We start from the raw sequence: 17,272 nt of genomic DNA, 5'->3' as shown, positions 1-17,272 counted from the left end.
GCTGTTATCGATATGCACCGCAATCGATGGCGGCACATCACTAGTTCTTTGGCCAAAAAAAAAAGCATCGCATCGCGTTTTTTGTGAAAAATTGTGACAACGCTGTTTCGAAAGTTGGCACGTTAATTGACGCTCGCAGTGGAAGACTAGGCGCACCGGCAAGGCTCACCAGTCAACCGAATCCTGTCCAGGATCCCCGCCAAAGTCCAGCTCAAGAGGTGTCCCCAGCAGCGTGCTTTTGTGTGTGCCGGTGGCCAAGGCAAGCAACGCTGTTCGGTGTTTTTTCGGAAATTCACACGAAATCCAGGGGAAGATGAGTCGCAGGAGGGCTCACGACACGGAGGATGAGGGCTATGGTAAGTGGGCATCGATGTAATCATATACGCGGCGGACTTCTAAAGGGATTTTGCCTTGCAGATCACCGGCGCAACAAGCGTAGACGTGTGTCGGAGAACCAGGAGATCGAGGATCGTCTGGAGTCGCTGATACTGCGGGTGGGCGAGCGGAGCACCTCATCGGTGGAATCGAACCTGGAAGGACTCGTCTCCGTTCTGGAGGCCGATCTGGGCACATTTCGCCTAAAGATCCTGCGCATCCTGTCCGACTGCGCCGTGCGAATGCCAGAGAAGTGCACCGTTTACACCACCTTGGTGGGCCTGCTCAATGCCAAGAACTACAAGTTTGGCGGCGAGTTCGTCGATCACATGGTGAAGACGTTCAAGGAGTCCCTCAAGATGTGCCGCTGGGATGCCGCCCGCTACTCGCTGCGCTTCCTGGCCGACCTGGTCAATTGCCACGTCATCTCGGCCACCAGTCTGCTCCAGCTGCTGGACACCATGATCGATGTATCCAACGAGGATACAGTGCCCCAGGTGCGTCGCGATTGGTTCGTCTTTGCCGTGCTCTCCACGCTGCCCTGGGTGGGTCGTGATCTCTACGAGAAGAAGGAGTCTGCCCTGGAGTCGCTGTTGCTTAGGATCGAGGTCTATCTGAACAAACGCTCCAAGAAGCACCACAATGCGCTGAGGGTGTGGTCCTCGGACGCGCCGCATCCGCAGGAGGAGTACTTGGACTGTCTGTGGGCGCAGATACGCAAGTTGCGGCAGGACAATTGGGCAGAGAAGCATATACCACGACCCTACCTCGTCTTCGATTCGATACTTTGCGAGGCACTGCAGCACAATCTGCCAGCGATTGTGCCGCCGCCGCATCACGACAACTTTGAGTATCCCATGCCCTGGGTGGTGTACCGCATGTTCGACTACACCGACTGCCCCGACGGACCCAATCTGCCGGGCGCCCACTCCATAGAGCGGTTCTTGATTGAGGAGCATCTGCATCATATCATCGAAACATACCATCACGAGCGAAAGGACTGCGCCGCCCAGCTGCTCAGCTTTCCGTTCAAGCACAAGATCCCGCTGGAGTACTGCATCGTCGAGGTGATCTTCGCCGAGCTCTTCCACATGCCCACGCCGCGCTACCTGGACATCTGCTACGGCTCCATTCTGATCGAACTCTGCAAACTGCAGCCGGCCACACTGCCCCAGGTTCTGGCCCAGGCCACCGAGATCCTCTTCATGCGCATCGACTCGATGAACACGTCCTGCTTCGATCGGTTCGTCAACTGGTTCTCCTATCACCTGAGCAACTTCAAGTTCACATGGTCGTGGGACGAGTGGGACAGCTGCCTGCTCCTCGACGGCGAGCATCCGCGGCCGAAATTCATCCAGGAGGTGCTGCAGAAGTGCCTACGGTTGGTTATACCCCCATCTCTGTGCAATCCATTGATTCTTAAGAACGTTTTCTTGTTTTGTGTTTCGACAGCCTTTCGTATCATCAGCGCATCACGGAAATGATGCCAACGACGTACGCCAAGTTGATTCCCTTGACGCCCGTGCCCAACTACAAGTACGCCAACGAGGAGGCAGGTGAGTCTGTGGCCCCTTGCCGTACGCATTACATGAATTTATTGCGGGATTAAGTCTGCTTACGACTAGGCTTACGTGTAGGATAACTAGGATGCTAGGATGCTAGGGTGGGGGAGTTAATTATTAAGCACTGGCTTCACCTCGTTCTCCTCGTCGTCCACGATGATGGGTATCTCCTCGCCGTTCTCGCCCACCTTGATGCTCACCGATCGGCTGACCGATTTCTGGGTGAGCACCTCCACCACTTCCTTGGGTGGTGCCGGCGGCAGGGGTGGCGCCAATGGAACACGCGTGGATGCAGCGGTTGTGGACGGCGGCGTTTGTGTCGTGGAAGTTGTGGTGCTGGAACTGGTGGTGCTGGAACTTGTGGTGGTTGTGGACGAAGTGGTGCTGGTGGATGGAGTGGTGCTAACGAAGGCCTCGTGGCGATGACTGCTCTTGGCCTTGCTGTCCTGCTCCCTTCGCCGCTTGGCCCACTTGCTCAGCGGTGCTTGCGTGCTGGTGGATGTGGTCGTTGTGGTGGATCGTCCAGCTGTCATCTTTGGCGTGGTGCGGTACCTGCTGATGGAGCGCAGTGGACTGAAGTGCGTGGAGGTGGACACAAAGCTGGCACTCGTGGTGGGGACGACGTGTGTCGTCGATCTCTCCGTGCTCGCCGTCTCAGTGGTTGTGGCGCTGAGCGCTGGCGCTGCCGCGGTGGTTGCTGCTGCAGTGGTGGTCAGCTCCGGTTGCTCCAAACTGACCACTGGCCGCTGCTCCCCTCGCCTTTGGTCCCCGTCCTGCACTTGGACTGGCGGTGCCTTCTCAGTTTCCTCGTCCTGCGGCTGCTTATCCGGCAGCACGTCGATGGGATTCTGGTGCACATATAGGGGATCCGGCTCGGAGTAGCGATAGACGGTCTCCTCCAGCGGTTCGCTTTGCACAAACGACTTGTCCTCGTCGCCAGCACTGCCGCCCGCATAGATGAGCAGCGGTGGCAGCTTGGCTGTTTGGTACTTGGAGGCCTGTCCATAGATCTGTGGTGTGCGCAGCAGTAGATCCTGCTCTTGTTCCTCCAGCGACTCCGACGACCCCGAATGCGAGCTGGGAAACTGCACCGTCTGCTGATGGGGATACAGGTTTGGTGGTGTGGTCGGCTCGGCAGGCGAGGAGCTGGGCAAGCGGTAGCCCAACTCCGGATGCAGTTGGGCATCGCCGGCGCCGGGTGCCACATAGAAATGGTGATGGAAGTGATGGGTTACGGCGCCCGGTGGCGCAGCACCAACATTACCATTACCATTACCAGCATGGCCCAGTTCACCGCTGTGGCTGGGGAATCTTTCCAATTCCGGATGTGGGCCAAATTTCAGCGCGGCCGGGTAGCTTGGACGAAAGGTGGTGGGCACCACATAGTTGGGTCGCAGTCCCAGATTGAGCAGTCCCGGAAATAGCTCGATCTTCGGACTGCCTGGCGCCACTGCCACGGCGCCCTTTAGATACTCACCGATGTTGAGTTTGGGCGGCGGCGGCGCTGGCTGGAAAATGCCGTGCACAAAGGTGGCCTGCGACTGCTCCGCATTACCACCACCACCAGCACCAGCAGCGCTTCCTCCAGCGCCATATCGCTCCCTGTCCTGGCGCCGCTGGGCCTGGAAGTCCTGCTCGTGTGCCAAACGCCCGAAGCTGCGTGGATAGTCGGACTCCTTTTGGATGTAGCTCATCGGGTGTGGGTGGTGCTGGTGGTGCGGCTGCCAGTTCTGCTGCTCCAGCGGCGTCACACTGAACTTCAGCTCGTAGTGGTAGTGACGACCCGGGTCCCCGTCCCGATGGCGGATGCGCTGCACCTGCCACAAGGCCCGTCGCTGGCTGCCACTGGAGCTGGGGCATTGGAGTTGGAAGCACGTGCCGCCCTCGAGGAAGCGATAGGATCCGTTTCCCGGGCCTGGCAGCTGCTCCAGGTAGCCCTTGGCCAGGGTCATGATGTCGCCGAAGCGCGCGGACGGCGCTCCTCCCAACGCAGCTCCGCCCTGGTCATCCGCCGGCACATAGGGAGTCTGCAGGAAGTCGTGATACTCGTGCAGCTGGCTGCTCGAGCATCAACATGGCAACTTAACCAACGGCGTACAAAGTGTGTGCGCAGCCAAGCTGGCCAGCCTACCTGAGATTTCCGGCTGCTGCGCCCACGGCCGCGTCCGTGAAGAGGGTCACGTAGGTGACATGCTTCAGGGTGCGCTCCCAAGGACGCTCCGACGCACTGCGTCGCTGGTTGAGCACTCGCTCCTCCGCCGGCTCCTCGTAGAAGATGCGCTTGCCGCTCAGCTGGTGTCCTTGCCTCGGCGTCAGCAGCAGATCGCGTCCTGCACCCACAATGGCACAGCCCAGGGGCAGCTGCACACGGAAAGAGGATATGGCTTTCAATCGAAAAGAAGAACCACTCATATTGTGTAGATACTCGTTCACATCGTTCGTGAACTAAGAACACATCGCGTTCACTTGTCGCCGCTTTCGCCCAACTTACGATTGCCATGGGAACAGCCAGTAGCCAGCACAGATTCCTCATTGTCTGGCCAAGCACAAGCACATCCAAATCAAATATATATATATAAGTTCACAAAACAAAAAAAGTAAGCAGCGAATTTGCAAGATGCGTTTGAAGTGCGCGCGCGCGAAGAAGCGACTGAAACGCGTCCGCCAGTTGCGCTCGCTAATAATCGACGTTGGCGTCTGGAGCTGTGGCTTCTGTAGCTCCAGTGGCTCCGGTGGCTTTGGTAGCTTCTGTGGCCATCAGCCAACTACATCCATCTAAGCTGCTTTCGTTGGGGCAGCCAAGCGATGCGTTGCCACCGCCGCCGCCGGTGGCTTTTTGCGCAATCTAATGCCACACACACACACACATGTGAGTGTTATGTGTGTTACTTTTGTTTTTTTTTTGTTTTTCTTGGGCTTTTTGCATAGCTTAGTGCCGAGAAGTTGGATTCGCAGCTGGAGTCGTTTATGCAACACCCTTCTGGTGGCAGGGCGAACCGCTGGCATCCAAGGCATGTGTGTGGTGCGGATGTGGAGCACGGCTGGATACCCTGCTAAACCATGTGGATGTGCAGCACGGCTGGATACCCTGCTAAACAATGGCGCTCTTTTGTGAATCCTCGGTTGGTCATTTGTTTATGATTCTCCTTGAACAAAATAGTTCCTTTACATAACTTTATTACCAATTGATATTCGAAGAGGGTATAGCCAGTGCGTTACTACACTGCCTTGGATATGGATCGTTGTGGGCTTCTTGATTGTGATTTCATTTTGGCTATAGCCTCCATTTAAGCCCAAACTCTGCCTTAGATTTCCATTGAGATATGAGTGCTGCTGGCTCGCTTGGCTGGAGTTTCCCTTTCAACGATGCCTCCACCTCCGCCTCCACCTCCACCTCCTCCGCTCGGAATCGCTCGTTCTGGTGGCTCCTCTGGCTCTGGTTCCGTATGGCGATTTCACCTTGCCGGAGTTCTCCGCCTTTCCTGTCACGGATGCAGACGCCAGATGACCCAGTGGATAAGGCGAGTCTATGCAAACCCATCAACATTGAACTCCAACCGAGTGCACGAGAGTACAGCCCCCCATTGATACGCTCAATTTGAGCTGGAAATCAGATTCCCGTGAAAGCATCTTTAATTCTGGCTATTAGGTGATGTGGTTGTTGGCTGTCATTCGAAGGCGATGGCATGGATAGTCGGGTTGTCGGTTTTAAGCAGTCATTTGTTGTTATTATCCAAAATAGCAACCAAAATGTGCGAATTTTTCCACTGGCAGCTAAACAAAAAGCGCCGCATGATCTTGACACAACCCAAAAACTCCCAAACCATTGACATTGTCTACAGAGCGTTGGCCACTCTTGGCCAAACTCTTTTGAGCCCAAGTTTTGAGTCAAAGTTGCAAGTGGAAGTTATGCACTGTACTTCTGTAGTGCCATTTCAGTTTGTGTTTAGTGCTCATCGCCAAGTTGCCACCCATAAGTGAACAATGAATTGCCCATTTGCCAATACATTGGCTTGCCCAACGGCCGCATAATTAGCTGCTCCGTTCCACGACTGGGAACCCAGTCCCAGTCGCAGTCCCAGTTCCAAGCGATCTCCACTTTGACATAATTGCCGCAAGTGCCAATAAACTGCATGTGGTCGGGGGAGAGCTGGCGGGGATCTGGCCGAGCTGGAGCACCACCATCATTAGTAACGCACCACGCCGAGCTTTGAGTGTGTGTGTAGATGTGGAGTGGTGCCGCTTGGTTCCACGCCATGAGCCACATAACCAAGCAATGAAATGCGAATTGCAACGAAAGTGTCACCTAACTAGGAACAACGGCAATCGCGTTTGCCAGCAAGTCTAACGACCAGCAAGTACCCCTTGAAGTAAGCCAGTTTCCCAAAAATTGAATTAGAAAGGGATGGCAGATAGCAAAGTGTAAATATGTTTATAGTTCTTAAAGTGTTATGTCTTATATATAAGCCTGATATGCCCCGAAAATCGAGGGAACCAGGGCATGCAAACAAATTATCTCAATCATTTCCTCACCAAAAAAACTTGCTGCCTTTCGCCAAAAAAAAAACAGCCAACCTGCCGGGAACAACGGTGGCCCATCAACTGGTGGTGGCCATTCGGCAGAAGTGCACGCCCGAGGAGGTGGTCAACATCCTGAAGGACATACCGAGCAGCGGCTACAGCGGCGAGGAGATGTCCGACGGCAGCTTCAACGCCCTGAAGATCGACGTGTTCGTGCAGACGCTGCTGAACCTGGGCTCGAAGTCGTTCTCGCACAGCTTTGCGGCCATTTCCAAGTTCCATTCGGTGTTCCGCGCTTTGGCCGAAACGGAGGAGGCGCAGATCTGCATACTGCACAACATCTACGAGCTGTGGTCCTCGCACCAGCAGATGATGGTGGTGCTGATCGACAAGCTGCTCAAGCTGCAGATCGTCGACTGCTCGGCGGTGGCCACGTGGATCTTCTCCAAGGAGATGACCGGCGAGTTCACGAAAATGTATCTCTGGGAAATACTCCATCTGACGATCAAGAAGATGAACAAGCACGTGATCAAGCTGAGTGAGTTCTCAAACTTTCCATTTTGTTTCTATGCCATTTGAGTTAACTGGGTTAAATTCGCTTCTAGATTCCGAATTGAGCGAGGCGAAGGACAAACTTGCGAAGGCGGACTCGTCGTCCAGCGATTCGGAGGACGATTCGTCGCACAAGCGAAAGAAGCCCATCACACACGCTGACAAGCCATCCGAGGAGGTGGGTCCACAGTCATTAAACTCGCAAATGAAGGATAATTTATCAATTTTGATCATCATTTCCAGGTGGTTGAGCGCATGGAGGAGAAATTGGAGGCGGCGAATGTGAACCAGAAGCGTCTGTTCCTCATCGTCTTCCAGCGATTCATCATGATCCTCTCCGAGCATCTGCTGCGCTCCGATACGGACGGCCGTGATCCGGACACGGACTGGTATCGCTGGACAATTGGACGCCTGCAGCAGGTCTTCCTTATGGTGGGTGATTCAATTACAATTGTTTACACGGTACTTACAATTCCATTTCCAACAGCATCACGAGCAAGTTCAGAAGTACAGCAGCACACTGGAGACGCTGCTCTTCACATCCGACCTGGACACTCACATCTTGGAGGTGTTCCAACAGTTCGTGGCCCTGCGTGCCTAAGGAGTAGGAGTCCAGCCTCACCAACCCATTTTCCCACCCTTTTTACATCGATGATGATGGATTTGAGTTTGTAAAGTTCGCTAATGTTGATTAGATCGAACTGTAGGCATATGATTTCGGGTAATAAGCTGTCGTATCCGCATCCCCATACACAAAAAACAAAAAACACGCTGGATTAGAGATAATTTTTTTTAATTTTTGTAAACGACGCGAAAAGTTAACAGCAAGAATGAGAAAAGCTCAGACAAATAAAGTCGAATAGGGAGTTTCTTTTTAAGGACAAAGACCAAGATGTACATCGAAATGCGCTGTTCATTGGGTGATTCAATGGGTGGGAAACATAAGTTTGGTTATTGAAACAGTGAACATTCTCATCCCACAAAATATGCAATGCAAACCATGAAGTGAAGTCAATACTTTTGGGCGCGAGAAGAAAAAGACACTACGTTGCTCTGATCTTGGTAAATATATTTATTTATATGTACGTTTCCGTGTGTGTGTATATATATATATATGTATAGATCTGTTTTGTATGCATTCAATATATGAAAATATATGTGTGGATATATTTTCCCATCTAGTTCTTTCGCGCTGTTTCGGCTGTTTTGATCTTTGGCTTTCGTTCAGGTTTAAGAATTGCAATCGAGGATAACCATATGACTATAGCTTGTAGATTTGTAACCGATTCCGTGAGTCCATGAGTCCGTGAGTCCATCATCTAGTCCAGGTCGTCAACGTGGCTCCCTTAGGAGGAGGTTCTCGGCTGGCTGGGCACATACTTCTCCGACGGCTGGTACTGCCACTGGGCGCAGATGGCCTCCTGCTCCGTCTGATTGTAGCCGGCTCTGATCGAGATTCATGAACCGGAAAGGAGAGGAAAGAAAAGAAAAGAAAAGGAAGGGAAGAGCGCAGGCATGCGATTCTCAGTGAGGTTTATTTCCACAGCAAACACTGTCCATGGTGAGCAACTGGTCACCTGGTTAACTGGTGAACTACATGCAGAACGTGAATGGCAATCACACATGCAGCTACATACGTACTACATACTACAGTAATTAGTAACTAGGATTGGGGCAGCTATGACTACTAATACTAAACGGGGCAGCAGTTGGGCGACTCAAGGTGTTTGGACTAGCGAATAGTTATCCCGGTGGCAGAGTAATCTTCACTAGCTTATGGTTATAGCTTGACCTTAGACTTTGACTATAAAAATATGTTACTGACTACAGTAAATACTCCTTCCTTCCTTAAGAACTATCACTGTACTGCCTAATGACTCACAAAGGGCAGCTTACACAATAAAACCCATTTAAAGCACACAATTTACATGCGTACGCGACGCACTCGCTTCCCACATTCAGATGGTAATGCTGTGGGAATGTGATACTGCGATAATGGAACTTTTCCAGCATATCAAGTACCTATGAGAATGAGACTTTCGCGGAATATCAAACAGGAGGAAACAAAAGGTTTCTTGGTTTGTCATTGTCACTTCAAGTTGATATACTGCACAGGTAATCCTGTCAGGAACTAATCTAGTATGCTGCATGCGTTCCTAGGACTATAGGGCACTCTTGGGATTACTCGCCAACCGGAGCAACTATTGCCCATCACCATTGGACGCCACCCAACCACCAACCGCGCGGAACAGTCTTCGGGGGCATTCGCCGCAGCGCTCCAGTTAGCGCCATGGGGCGTCGAAGCCCCCGTAGCCGCGACCATATCCGTAGGTGGAGCCGGGCCCGGGTCGCTCGTAGTGGTAGCCCGCATCCTGATAGCTTTGGGACGGAGGGGGCAGCTCCCTGGCGACCGGCGCCTGCAGGCTGTCCCACAGGAGGCGGGGTCGCTGCACCACCTCGCGCAGGATGTTCACCGCCGCCAAGCCAACGCTGGCCAGCTTGACGCCCCAGCGGCGCGCCGTCGACTTGGCGGGCAGCGACCAGGCTGGAGCGGCCAGGGCCCGGCCCTGCGGATGGGCCAGGATCTTGGCTATCAGATTGTCCGCGTGCGGCGGGACATAGAGATCCGCCTGCCGGTACTCCGCCGGACAGTGATCGGTGCGGTAGTAGTAGTCCTCGAACCTCTGGTGCGCCGAGCAGGGGCTCCGCTCCTGGAAGCACGTCACCTGCACCACATTGTAGAATATGGCGCCCAGCGTGTTGGCCGTCTCCGTGTTCGCCGCCTGCAGGCAGCGCCGGAAGCGCGCGTCGCAGTCGCAGTGGCTCCTGGTGAATGTGCCGCGGTTGCACAATCCCCGCCTGCACTCGCCGACATTGAGCACGTCCGGACACATGTCGTGCTCGCGACAGCAGCGATCCTCGCGTGCATGCGCGCCCAGATCCTCGTAGCTGGTGGCCGCCGTGCCCGGCCCGCACCACTTGGTGCCCGGATAGATGAAGCCCAGGCCGCCGCGGAACTCGTGGCCATACGATCCCTGCCGGCGGCACACCTCCTCCAGCTCCATCACCGACTCGCGCGGCACCTGGCGTATGCGGCGCGGATCCGACTGCAGCAGCATGCGCTGGATATCCCCACTGGCGGACAAAAGCAAGGGATCATTATATCACTTTAGTAGTAGTAGTAGTAGTAGTATATGTGAGTGGTGGACTAACCGATCGGTGTGCATCTTGCAGAAGGGATGGCGCGAGGAGAGCTCCACCATCACGCTCATGGTCATGTCGGAGATGAGCACCGCCGATCCAGTGGTCGGTGGCACCGCCGAGCCGAGCCACAGGAGCAGGATCGCCGTCAGCAGCGCCGCGGGCAGCGGTTCCCTCATGGCGCCAACTGGAAACAGAAGAGGATATATCCTATATATATAAATATATATATGTACATATAGGTAGATAGGTAGCAAGTGGGGGCGTGACTGATCCAATGGATGAGATCTGCTTGGCTGAGCTGACGGCGCGATAATGAGGCGACATGGTGTGGTATGCATATGATATGTGGGCCATCATTAGCAGCTCGCCTTTTGCTTTTTGCATTTCTATGCGATTTGACCTCTGGCCGCGAACAGAATCAAATATCCATAACTGCGCACAGTGGGTCTCAGGCAGATATCACTCGCAACTGTATCAGCAATATCAACAATATCAGCTACATGAATATGAATAGCTGAACCTGGCATTTTGTTATGATAATCAGTTTAATCAGATATGCTCAATTTTTCAGCTGCATGGTGTTTTTATATGTGTGGCTTGTTACGCATATTCCTATAAGCTACTATATTTTATTCAAAATATTTGTTTAAAAGTCGAATGAAATACTTTCCTATCTGCATCTAAGTTCTATAACATCCTTGAATATTGAACATAATATATTACGTATACGATAGAGTACTGAACATGATATATTACGTATACGATAGAGCATTGAATATGATATATTACGTATACGACACAGCATTGAAAATATGTTACTTTTAGCATATGTAGAGGAGCTCTTCAAGTTTTTTTATCCATTTATTGGCCATTTATTTATTGTATTTCGTGTATTGTTTATTAACTGCGCACCACTGTAAAGCCCACGATCAAAACAAAAGGCAGCGCAAAACAAATGATCGTGGGCACAGATAAAAGATGCAGACACACAAGGCAGGCAGCCGAAACAATTTGCAAAATAAAAGTTTAAACTATAAAGTGTGGGAGTGGGGGAGGAGGGGGAGGAGACCCCCCGTTAGTGACCTACCCCAACGGGCCAACCTTAGCCGAAAAAAGAAAAAAGAAACCAACTACGAATTGAATATCAAGAGCCAGGAAGAGCGGCGCCGCTTCTTTTCCGCTTTTTAGTGGGTCAGTTGAAGGTGGAGATGGCGGTGGAGGTGGAGGTGGAGGTGTCAGCTTGTTACCAATTCTTTGGCTTCTCTTCTTTGCCATCCAACCAGCCAGCTTTGCTTTTGCTTTTGGCCAGCTCGCAAAAGGTGAAGGTCAGCGGCACCGGCCGTCGGCCAACATTGTTAATTAGTCAAAATGGAGAAAAAGTGAAGACAATTTATGACGCCAGCTTGATTCTTCGCCCATCCGCCTGCTCCACGTTCACTCGACGCCATTATTTGGTTACTATATTTATCTTCTTTTTTTTTGGCTTTTTCATTTAAGCCAGGCCAAGGAACAATTGCAGTCATCACGTTCCGCGAGAATAATGAGTGAAGGTGTCACACTTGCGGCCGCTTATTATAGGCATAAGTATTATTTATGTTGTTTGCACCACATTGTCTTGCCCCACTGTGCGTGGGCGGCAACCCAAGGGGGCGTGGCCGAGTGGCGCAGCGCAAGAGGAGCGCCGCGGAAAAGCGTGAGAACTTTTGGACGTAGTTAGGCATGCGAAAGCTAAATAAGTCAAAGGTTAGACATGAGAAGCTGTTTAAAGCGAATTAATTATTAACAAATTATTAGTACTACTACGCCCCTGGTAAAAGCCTTGTCCCCTCGTCATCCGTCGCCTGAACTTGGCTGTCACTCAGAGCAATTGTTATGTGATCGCATTTATGGTTATTTATGGAGCCCATCAATCGCAATCGCAATTCGCATTAATAATACTTGATAATTCGCACCGACAAGTGACAACAATTGGTAATCAATTACTCGCAACACACCATGCCATATTCCATATTCCATATTCCATTCTATCTGTCGGTGAACGCAAGTAACTCTATGTAAACATCATCTTCGCCTTTTTTTCTTCATTTTTCTTCATTTTTGTTCTCTTTTTCCAATCGAAACATATTGAACCTCTCTGTTGTTCGCATAATTTTCAATGTCAATGCTTTTGCTTTTGCCTTTGCCTTTGCTGTTGGCTCTTTAAGTTGGCAGCATAATAAGCCAGTCTTTCGATCTGTCGGCCAAAGAAAACGAAAACAAAGTTCGGCATCGAAATCAAAAGTGAATCCAGTTCGCTCACTTCCATTTCCAACGGCGTGTTTATGGACCTCAAGTACATTGACCCAGCAACTCCCAAGTGAATTCGGAAAACAAAACATACAAAAAACCAAAAGTACATATACTTAAACCGTTTATAGATCGCCATAACTTTGGCTTTAAGCTGTCACTCAGCAGAAAGAGATCAACGTCGGATCAAATCGTTTGCGCTTACAGTCAAGCTTCTACTACTTGCCACTATAGTATACCGAAAATTCTTTGAAAACGGGTTTTTCAAAGTCCTTTGAACACATTCCAATCCAAATTCCAAATTTTCCGCCCAAAAAATGCAGTTTTCTGTTCAAAACAATGCAAGTAGTGGTCCTAGAATGGAATGCCATACCTCGTTGAATTCGTTGTGAAATTTCCAATAAAGTGGCGTTTCAGCCCAGAAATGTCAAATTTTGAACATTTTTCGCAAAAATAAATGATGTTACCCCTTACCAAAAATGCAAAAAATGGCAAAAAACAATTTTTCTGATAATCAGTACAGAAGTGATTAGGATAGTTAGCATTGCTAATTAGCTGCATAAAATAGTCATTCTTTTGTTTCTGGGTTCATTTTCAGACAAGTTATGACTAAAATGGCTTATAAAGTATTTATATTTTCGCCAAAAATTCATAACCCAAATTTCTGCCCAAAAATAATCAGTTTTTTGTCTACAACAATGAGAATAGTTCTCCAAATATAGAATGTCATACATCGTTGAATTCGTTATGAAATTTCCAACAAAGTGGCATTCAAGGCTTAAATTGTTAAATTGATACCATTTTTCGCTAAAATAGATGATGTTACCCCTTACCAAAAATGAAAAATGAAAAAAAAAATTTTTTTTTTTGAAATTGGCAGAAAAGTGAAGTTGTAAGAACAAATCCTAGTAAAATAATCATATTTTTTACCAAAATCAAATTACAATTTCTCACTCTACAATAATCAATTTTTTAATCGACTACAAAGAAAATATTTATGCAAGTATAGAACGTCATGCATCGTCAAACTCGTTGTGAGATTTGCAGTCGTGTGGCATTCAAGTCTAGAAGTGTACAATTTTGACCATTTTTCGCAAAAATTGCTGATGTCACCGCTTCAAAAAAAATGCAAAAATTTGCATAATAATTAATTGGCGAAAATCAGCCTAAAAGTGATAGTCATATTTGAATTGGGACGCAAGTTGCCTAAACCAGTTGGTGTTACTGTTTTGGGGTCTGATTTTGGCCATGTTAAAGCCAAAAAATGAAAATCTAAGGCGGTTTCCCTACATGGGCATGTTTGCACGACTTAAAATCATATTCTTAGCCTCAATACCGTCGGTTATCTTAGTGTGTAATTAAAACAAACATAATTATTTCGGCACATAAAAACGTGCCGGTCAAAATTTAACGCGTGAACCGCGTTTCATGATTCCAAACGAAATAAAAAGGCTTTTCGTAGATCTTTTACGATATAAGTGCGTGCAATTCAAAGGCTATATGGCTGGATTTTAATTTGGCAAATTGGAGGTTTCACTGTAGTGCTCGGCTGCCTTTTTGGGGGCCATTAAACCCCGGGGAATGTTTCTCTGTGTACCTTGGTCAAAGTTTGAACTTTGATACGTCTACTAAAGTGTCTTCTGAGTGCACAGGCGTGTCTTGGATCCACAGCTCAGTTCGCAGCCGTAGATCAGATCATCAATCAACAAACTCCTGTTTTTGGATACTCGTTGTTTTCATTATGGTTTTTATTTATGCTTTTTTCGCTTTTTTTTTTGTGATTTTTGGTGTTTTTTTTTATGGTTTTGTTCCGTTGAGAAGCAGCCCTTCACTTGGACGCATCCGAAACTGGTTTGCGGCGTTCGTTTGCATTTTGAATGTCACGCTGCAGATGGAATGGAAACGCTGGTTCTTAAAAGCCACAATAACAAGTTGTAATCCCCGCCCTCCCCCCTGAACTTCTACCACTTTGTTTGGACGCCAGTTACCCACAGTTGAAGAAACGTGGTAATTGCGTAGTGGACTGTCGACTGTCACAGTCTCGTATCTCTCTTAGCCCGATAATCGCCGTAATTGCCGCCGTGCGGAGCCGCAGACCTTCCGACGTGCCCCGCTCATAAAGGAATCGCATCTGCGTCCTTGTCCTCCGGCCACAGAAAACAACAAAAAACAAAATGGGGTCAAGTTCAAGTGCAGCATACACACACACACACACACACAATAGCGGTCTATATTCTATACACAAAATCGATGGGATTTCAGCTTGCAACGCCTGAAGTTCATCGTTTAACTTCGATTTCGGTTCTCGATTCGGTTTTCGATTATTTCGATACTAGTACATGATGTCCTTGGATGTTGCTAACATAAAATATGACCCAACACTTCCTTTCATATTATAAGTTATTATGATACTAATGAATTATTTCGCTACTATTACACGATGTCCTTGGATGGCCAAATTGCCAGCATAAAATATTATTAACACTTTCGAGCTCATCAAGCGAAGTCATCACACAACTTAGAAGCCTGATGGAGTGAGATATGTTTGGGAAAGTGATCGCAAAGTGTTGGCCGCTGCAAGACGATCGAATTAGGGCCAATCAGAGGGCAAACAGTGGCTGCTCATTGTCTTGCCACGAATCTCGATCGGCGGGCGGGCGGGCGGTCAGTTCGATATGCATAAAGCTAACTGCACAGTGTCGGTCATTGAACGCCCCCCACCACCTCCCCCTTCCCGCCCCCGGCCAAGGTCGAAAGACAAAAGATGGTCACAGTGGCAGTGAACTGGCCGCTCAGATTCGGACTGTAATCCAAAGCCGATAGCCGAAACCCAACACCCGAAACCCAACATCCAACAGCAAAGACCCAAAACACAAAACCGAAAGTAAAGACAAGGCGTTAATTGCCTGAAATAGAGGAAGCGACTATCAGACTATCAAACTATCAGCCAGCACTGAAAATCTCGAAAGTCTCGAGGATGGGCCTGAATTCGTGGCGAAACCGATCGGAAGTTGTGGCCAAGAACATATTGTTGTCTTTTGCAATTGGCGAAAACGCTCGAGAATTTTGTACCAAAAAAAAAAGGAAGAAAAATAGCAAAGAAACCACAGCACTGACCTTCCACTGACCACTGACCACGTGTGCTAATCGCTAAGCAAATTTCACGGCTTGTCGTGCTGGTAATGCCTGCGATGCCAGTGGATCGAAGTTGCCAAAAATGATGGGGCAGATCTTGCTGATCGATGACCGCCCAAATATTTAACCAAGTTGCCAGTTGGATGTGTCCACAACTCATCATCGTCACAAGTCATCATCATCATAATCAGCCGACTGGCGACTGGCGACGAGAAGTGTTTGACATGCAAATGCTGGCCAAAATGCCAAGAGGTTCTGCTGAAGAGCCGCCTTTGGATTTTCAGATTTTTGGGACACTGGGTGGGGCTTCTAAGTGGTTTCCCATGCTTGCATCACCACTCAAATAGCCCTTCTATCTGTCTATGAACTATCATAGTTCCATGTATCATCAGTTAACTAGATGGATTCTAATACATTTTTGGCAAAATTGCACGTATCCTTGAATTATATATATTTATAGTAACTTTGCATAAATTTAAAAGAAACAGGAAATAACTAATTAGGAGTACTGAACATATCCTTTTTATCCTTTGGATTTGTGAAAATACAAAATAATTGACATAAATTTCTTTACATTTGATAAGTTCCTAACTTTTTAAAACCATTTAACTGGTGCTTGTAAACACATGTTATCCTTAACTTTCTAGGACACTGCACACTTGTTGGCTTTAGTTTTTCGATCGCTGATCCCTGCAAAGAATTCACATTTATCCTTAACTTTGAAGTTCGTGTCCTTTGCGATTGCCCGCACTTTCACTCGTCGTCGTTTTGGCTGCGAAAGCTGTGCTTTAATCCCAAGGCCGCCTGGCTGCCTTCACCTTTTGACATTTGGCCCACTGCGCCCTTCCGCCATTCCGCCCCCAAAATATACACATATATATGTTGGACACCACCCACTGGGCGCGGCCTTCGTGCGTGAGTGACCTTCAAAAGGCAGCCGCAGGAAAAACCGCAAGGACAGGTGTGTACGCACTTCACATTAACAACACATTCAAAAAACACGAAAAAAAGGGGAAAAAAACAGAGATGCAACACAATTTTTACCTGAGAACTTTGGGGAGAGGAAAGTAAAACTATCAAACGGTTTGGATTCCCGTTTCCCGTTTCGCTGTATCGGGTTTTCAATGCGTTTGCTGCGTTTTCTTAACGGTTGCCAAGGATGCGCAATTCAAAAAGGGACGGCAGCGCGTTTGCTTTGCGTTTGAATGGCTTTAAATTTTAAATGAAAATTCAATTTCGGCTTTCGGTTTCGGTTTCAGTTTCGGTTTCGATTTCGATTTTGATTTCGATTTCTTGCGGACGGTGGCAGCAGCAGCTGAAGCAGCGAAACATTTCCGCGACGCGTTTGCGGCGCAACTGAACTTGATTCTGGCGCGTCGAGCGCTGTTAAACTTGGACTTGGCCAAAAACCCAAAAAGACATGAAAAAATCATGGGCAGCAAAAAACACAAACACCAAAAACAACGCCAACAAATCCAACAGAAACAAGCCAAGAAACCGAGAAGCCCAAAAGCCGACGTCGTCGCCAGCGGAAGCTGCAGCGAGCCCAGGGGCGTGGCCCACGGGGGCTTTTGGCCATCAATTAAATTTCACATTAAATTCCAATTAATTAAAAGATTCCTGCTCTTGCTGTTTTA

The 17,272-nt window shown here is 49.0% G+C and overlaps 3 protein-coding genes across 3 annotated transcripts; 1 reads left to right on the top strand and 2 right to left on the bottom strand.

Annotated features, from left to right (window-relative positions):
- Window positions 1–35: 35 nt before the first annotated feature.
- On the top strand, window positions 36–7,915 carry LOC122624264 (nuclear cap-binding protein subunit 1). Its single transcript, XM_043803755.1, has 7 exons — window positions 36–356; window positions 418–1,756; window positions 1,828–1,931; window positions 6,508–6,996; window positions 7,064–7,188; window positions 7,254–7,442; window positions 7,498–7,915. Exons 1-7 carry the CDS (start codon window positions 314–316, stop codon window positions 7,609–7,611), a joined length of 2,403 nt encoding a protein of 800 aa, XP_043659690.1. The 5' UTR covers window positions 36–313; the 3' UTR covers window positions 7,612–7,915.
- Window positions 1,965–4,470, bottom strand: LOC122624265 (serine/arginine repetitive matrix protein 2). The gene is made up of 3 exons (XM_043803756.1): window positions 4,429–4,470; window positions 4,069–4,298; window positions 1,965–3,995 (listed from the first exon to the last, which is right to left on the bottom strand). The coding sequence occupies exons 1-3, from the start codon at window positions 4,468–4,470 to the stop codon at window positions 2,048–2,050; spliced, it is 2,220 nt and encodes a 739-aa protein (XP_043659691.1). The 3' UTR covers window positions 1,965–2,047.
- Window positions 7,916–8,067: 152 nt separating the features above from the next.
- Window positions 8,068–16,990, bottom strand: LOC122624266 (acidic phospholipase A2 PA4). Its single transcript, XM_043803757.1, has 4 exons — window positions 16,680–16,990; window positions 10,224–10,398; window positions 9,693–10,145; window positions 8,068–8,456 (listed from the first exon to the last, which is right to left on the bottom strand). Exons 2-4 carry the CDS (start codon window positions 10,388–10,390, stop codon window positions 8,357–8,359), a joined length of 720 nt encoding a protein of 239 aa, XP_043659692.1. The 5' UTR covers window positions 10,391–10,398; window positions 16,680–16,990; the 3' UTR covers window positions 8,068–8,356.
- Window positions 16,991–17,272: the final 282 nt, after the last annotated feature.

The sequence above is a fragment of the Drosophila teissieri genome, chromosome X, assembly GCF_016746235.2.
Source record: "Drosophila teissieri strain GT53w chromosome X, Prin_Dtei_1.1, whole genome shotgun sequence".
NCBI lineage: Eukaryota > Metazoa > Arthropoda > Insecta > Diptera > Drosophilidae > Drosophila > Drosophila teissieri.
Note: the sequence above shows the minus strand (reverse complement) of the source record. Positions and strands in the feature narration are given on the sequence as shown.

Coding starts and splice junctions, on each gene's coding strand:
- LOC122624264 (XM_043803755.1), top strand. CDS start 314: ATGAGTCGCAGGAGGGCTCACGACACGGAGGATGAGGGCTATG. Junction 1,757..1,827: donor GTGCTGCAGAAGTGCCTACG/GTTGGTTATACC, acceptor GTGTTTCGACAG/CCTTTCGTATCATCAGCGCA. Junction 7,443..7,497: donor TGCAGCAGGTCTTCCTTATG/GTGGGTGATTCA, acceptor CATTTCCAACAG/CATCACGAGCAAGTTCAGAA.
- LOC122624265 (XM_043803756.1), bottom strand. CDS start 4,470: ATGAGGAATCTGTGCTGGCTACTGGCTGTTCCCATGGCAATC. Junction 4,299..4,428: donor TGGCTGTTCCCATGGCAATC/GTAAGTTGGGCG, acceptor TTCCGTGTGCAG/CTGCCCCTGGGCTGTGCCAT. Junction 3,996..4,068: donor GCAGCAGCCGGAAATCTCAG/GTAGGCTGGCCA, acceptor ATGCTCGAGCAG/CCAGCTGCACGAGTATCACG.
- LOC122624266 (XM_043803757.1), bottom strand. CDS start 10,390: ATGAGGGAACCGCTGCCCGCGGCGCTGCTGACGGCGATCCTGCTCCTG. Junction 10,146..10,223: donor TGCAAGATGCACACCGATCG/GTTAGTCCACCA, acceptor TTTGTCCGCCAG/TGGGGATATCCAGCGCATGC. Junction 8,457..9,692: donor CCCTGCTCGGCGCACCAGAG/GTTCGAGGACTA, acceptor AATCTCGATCAG/AGCCGGCTACAATCAGACGG.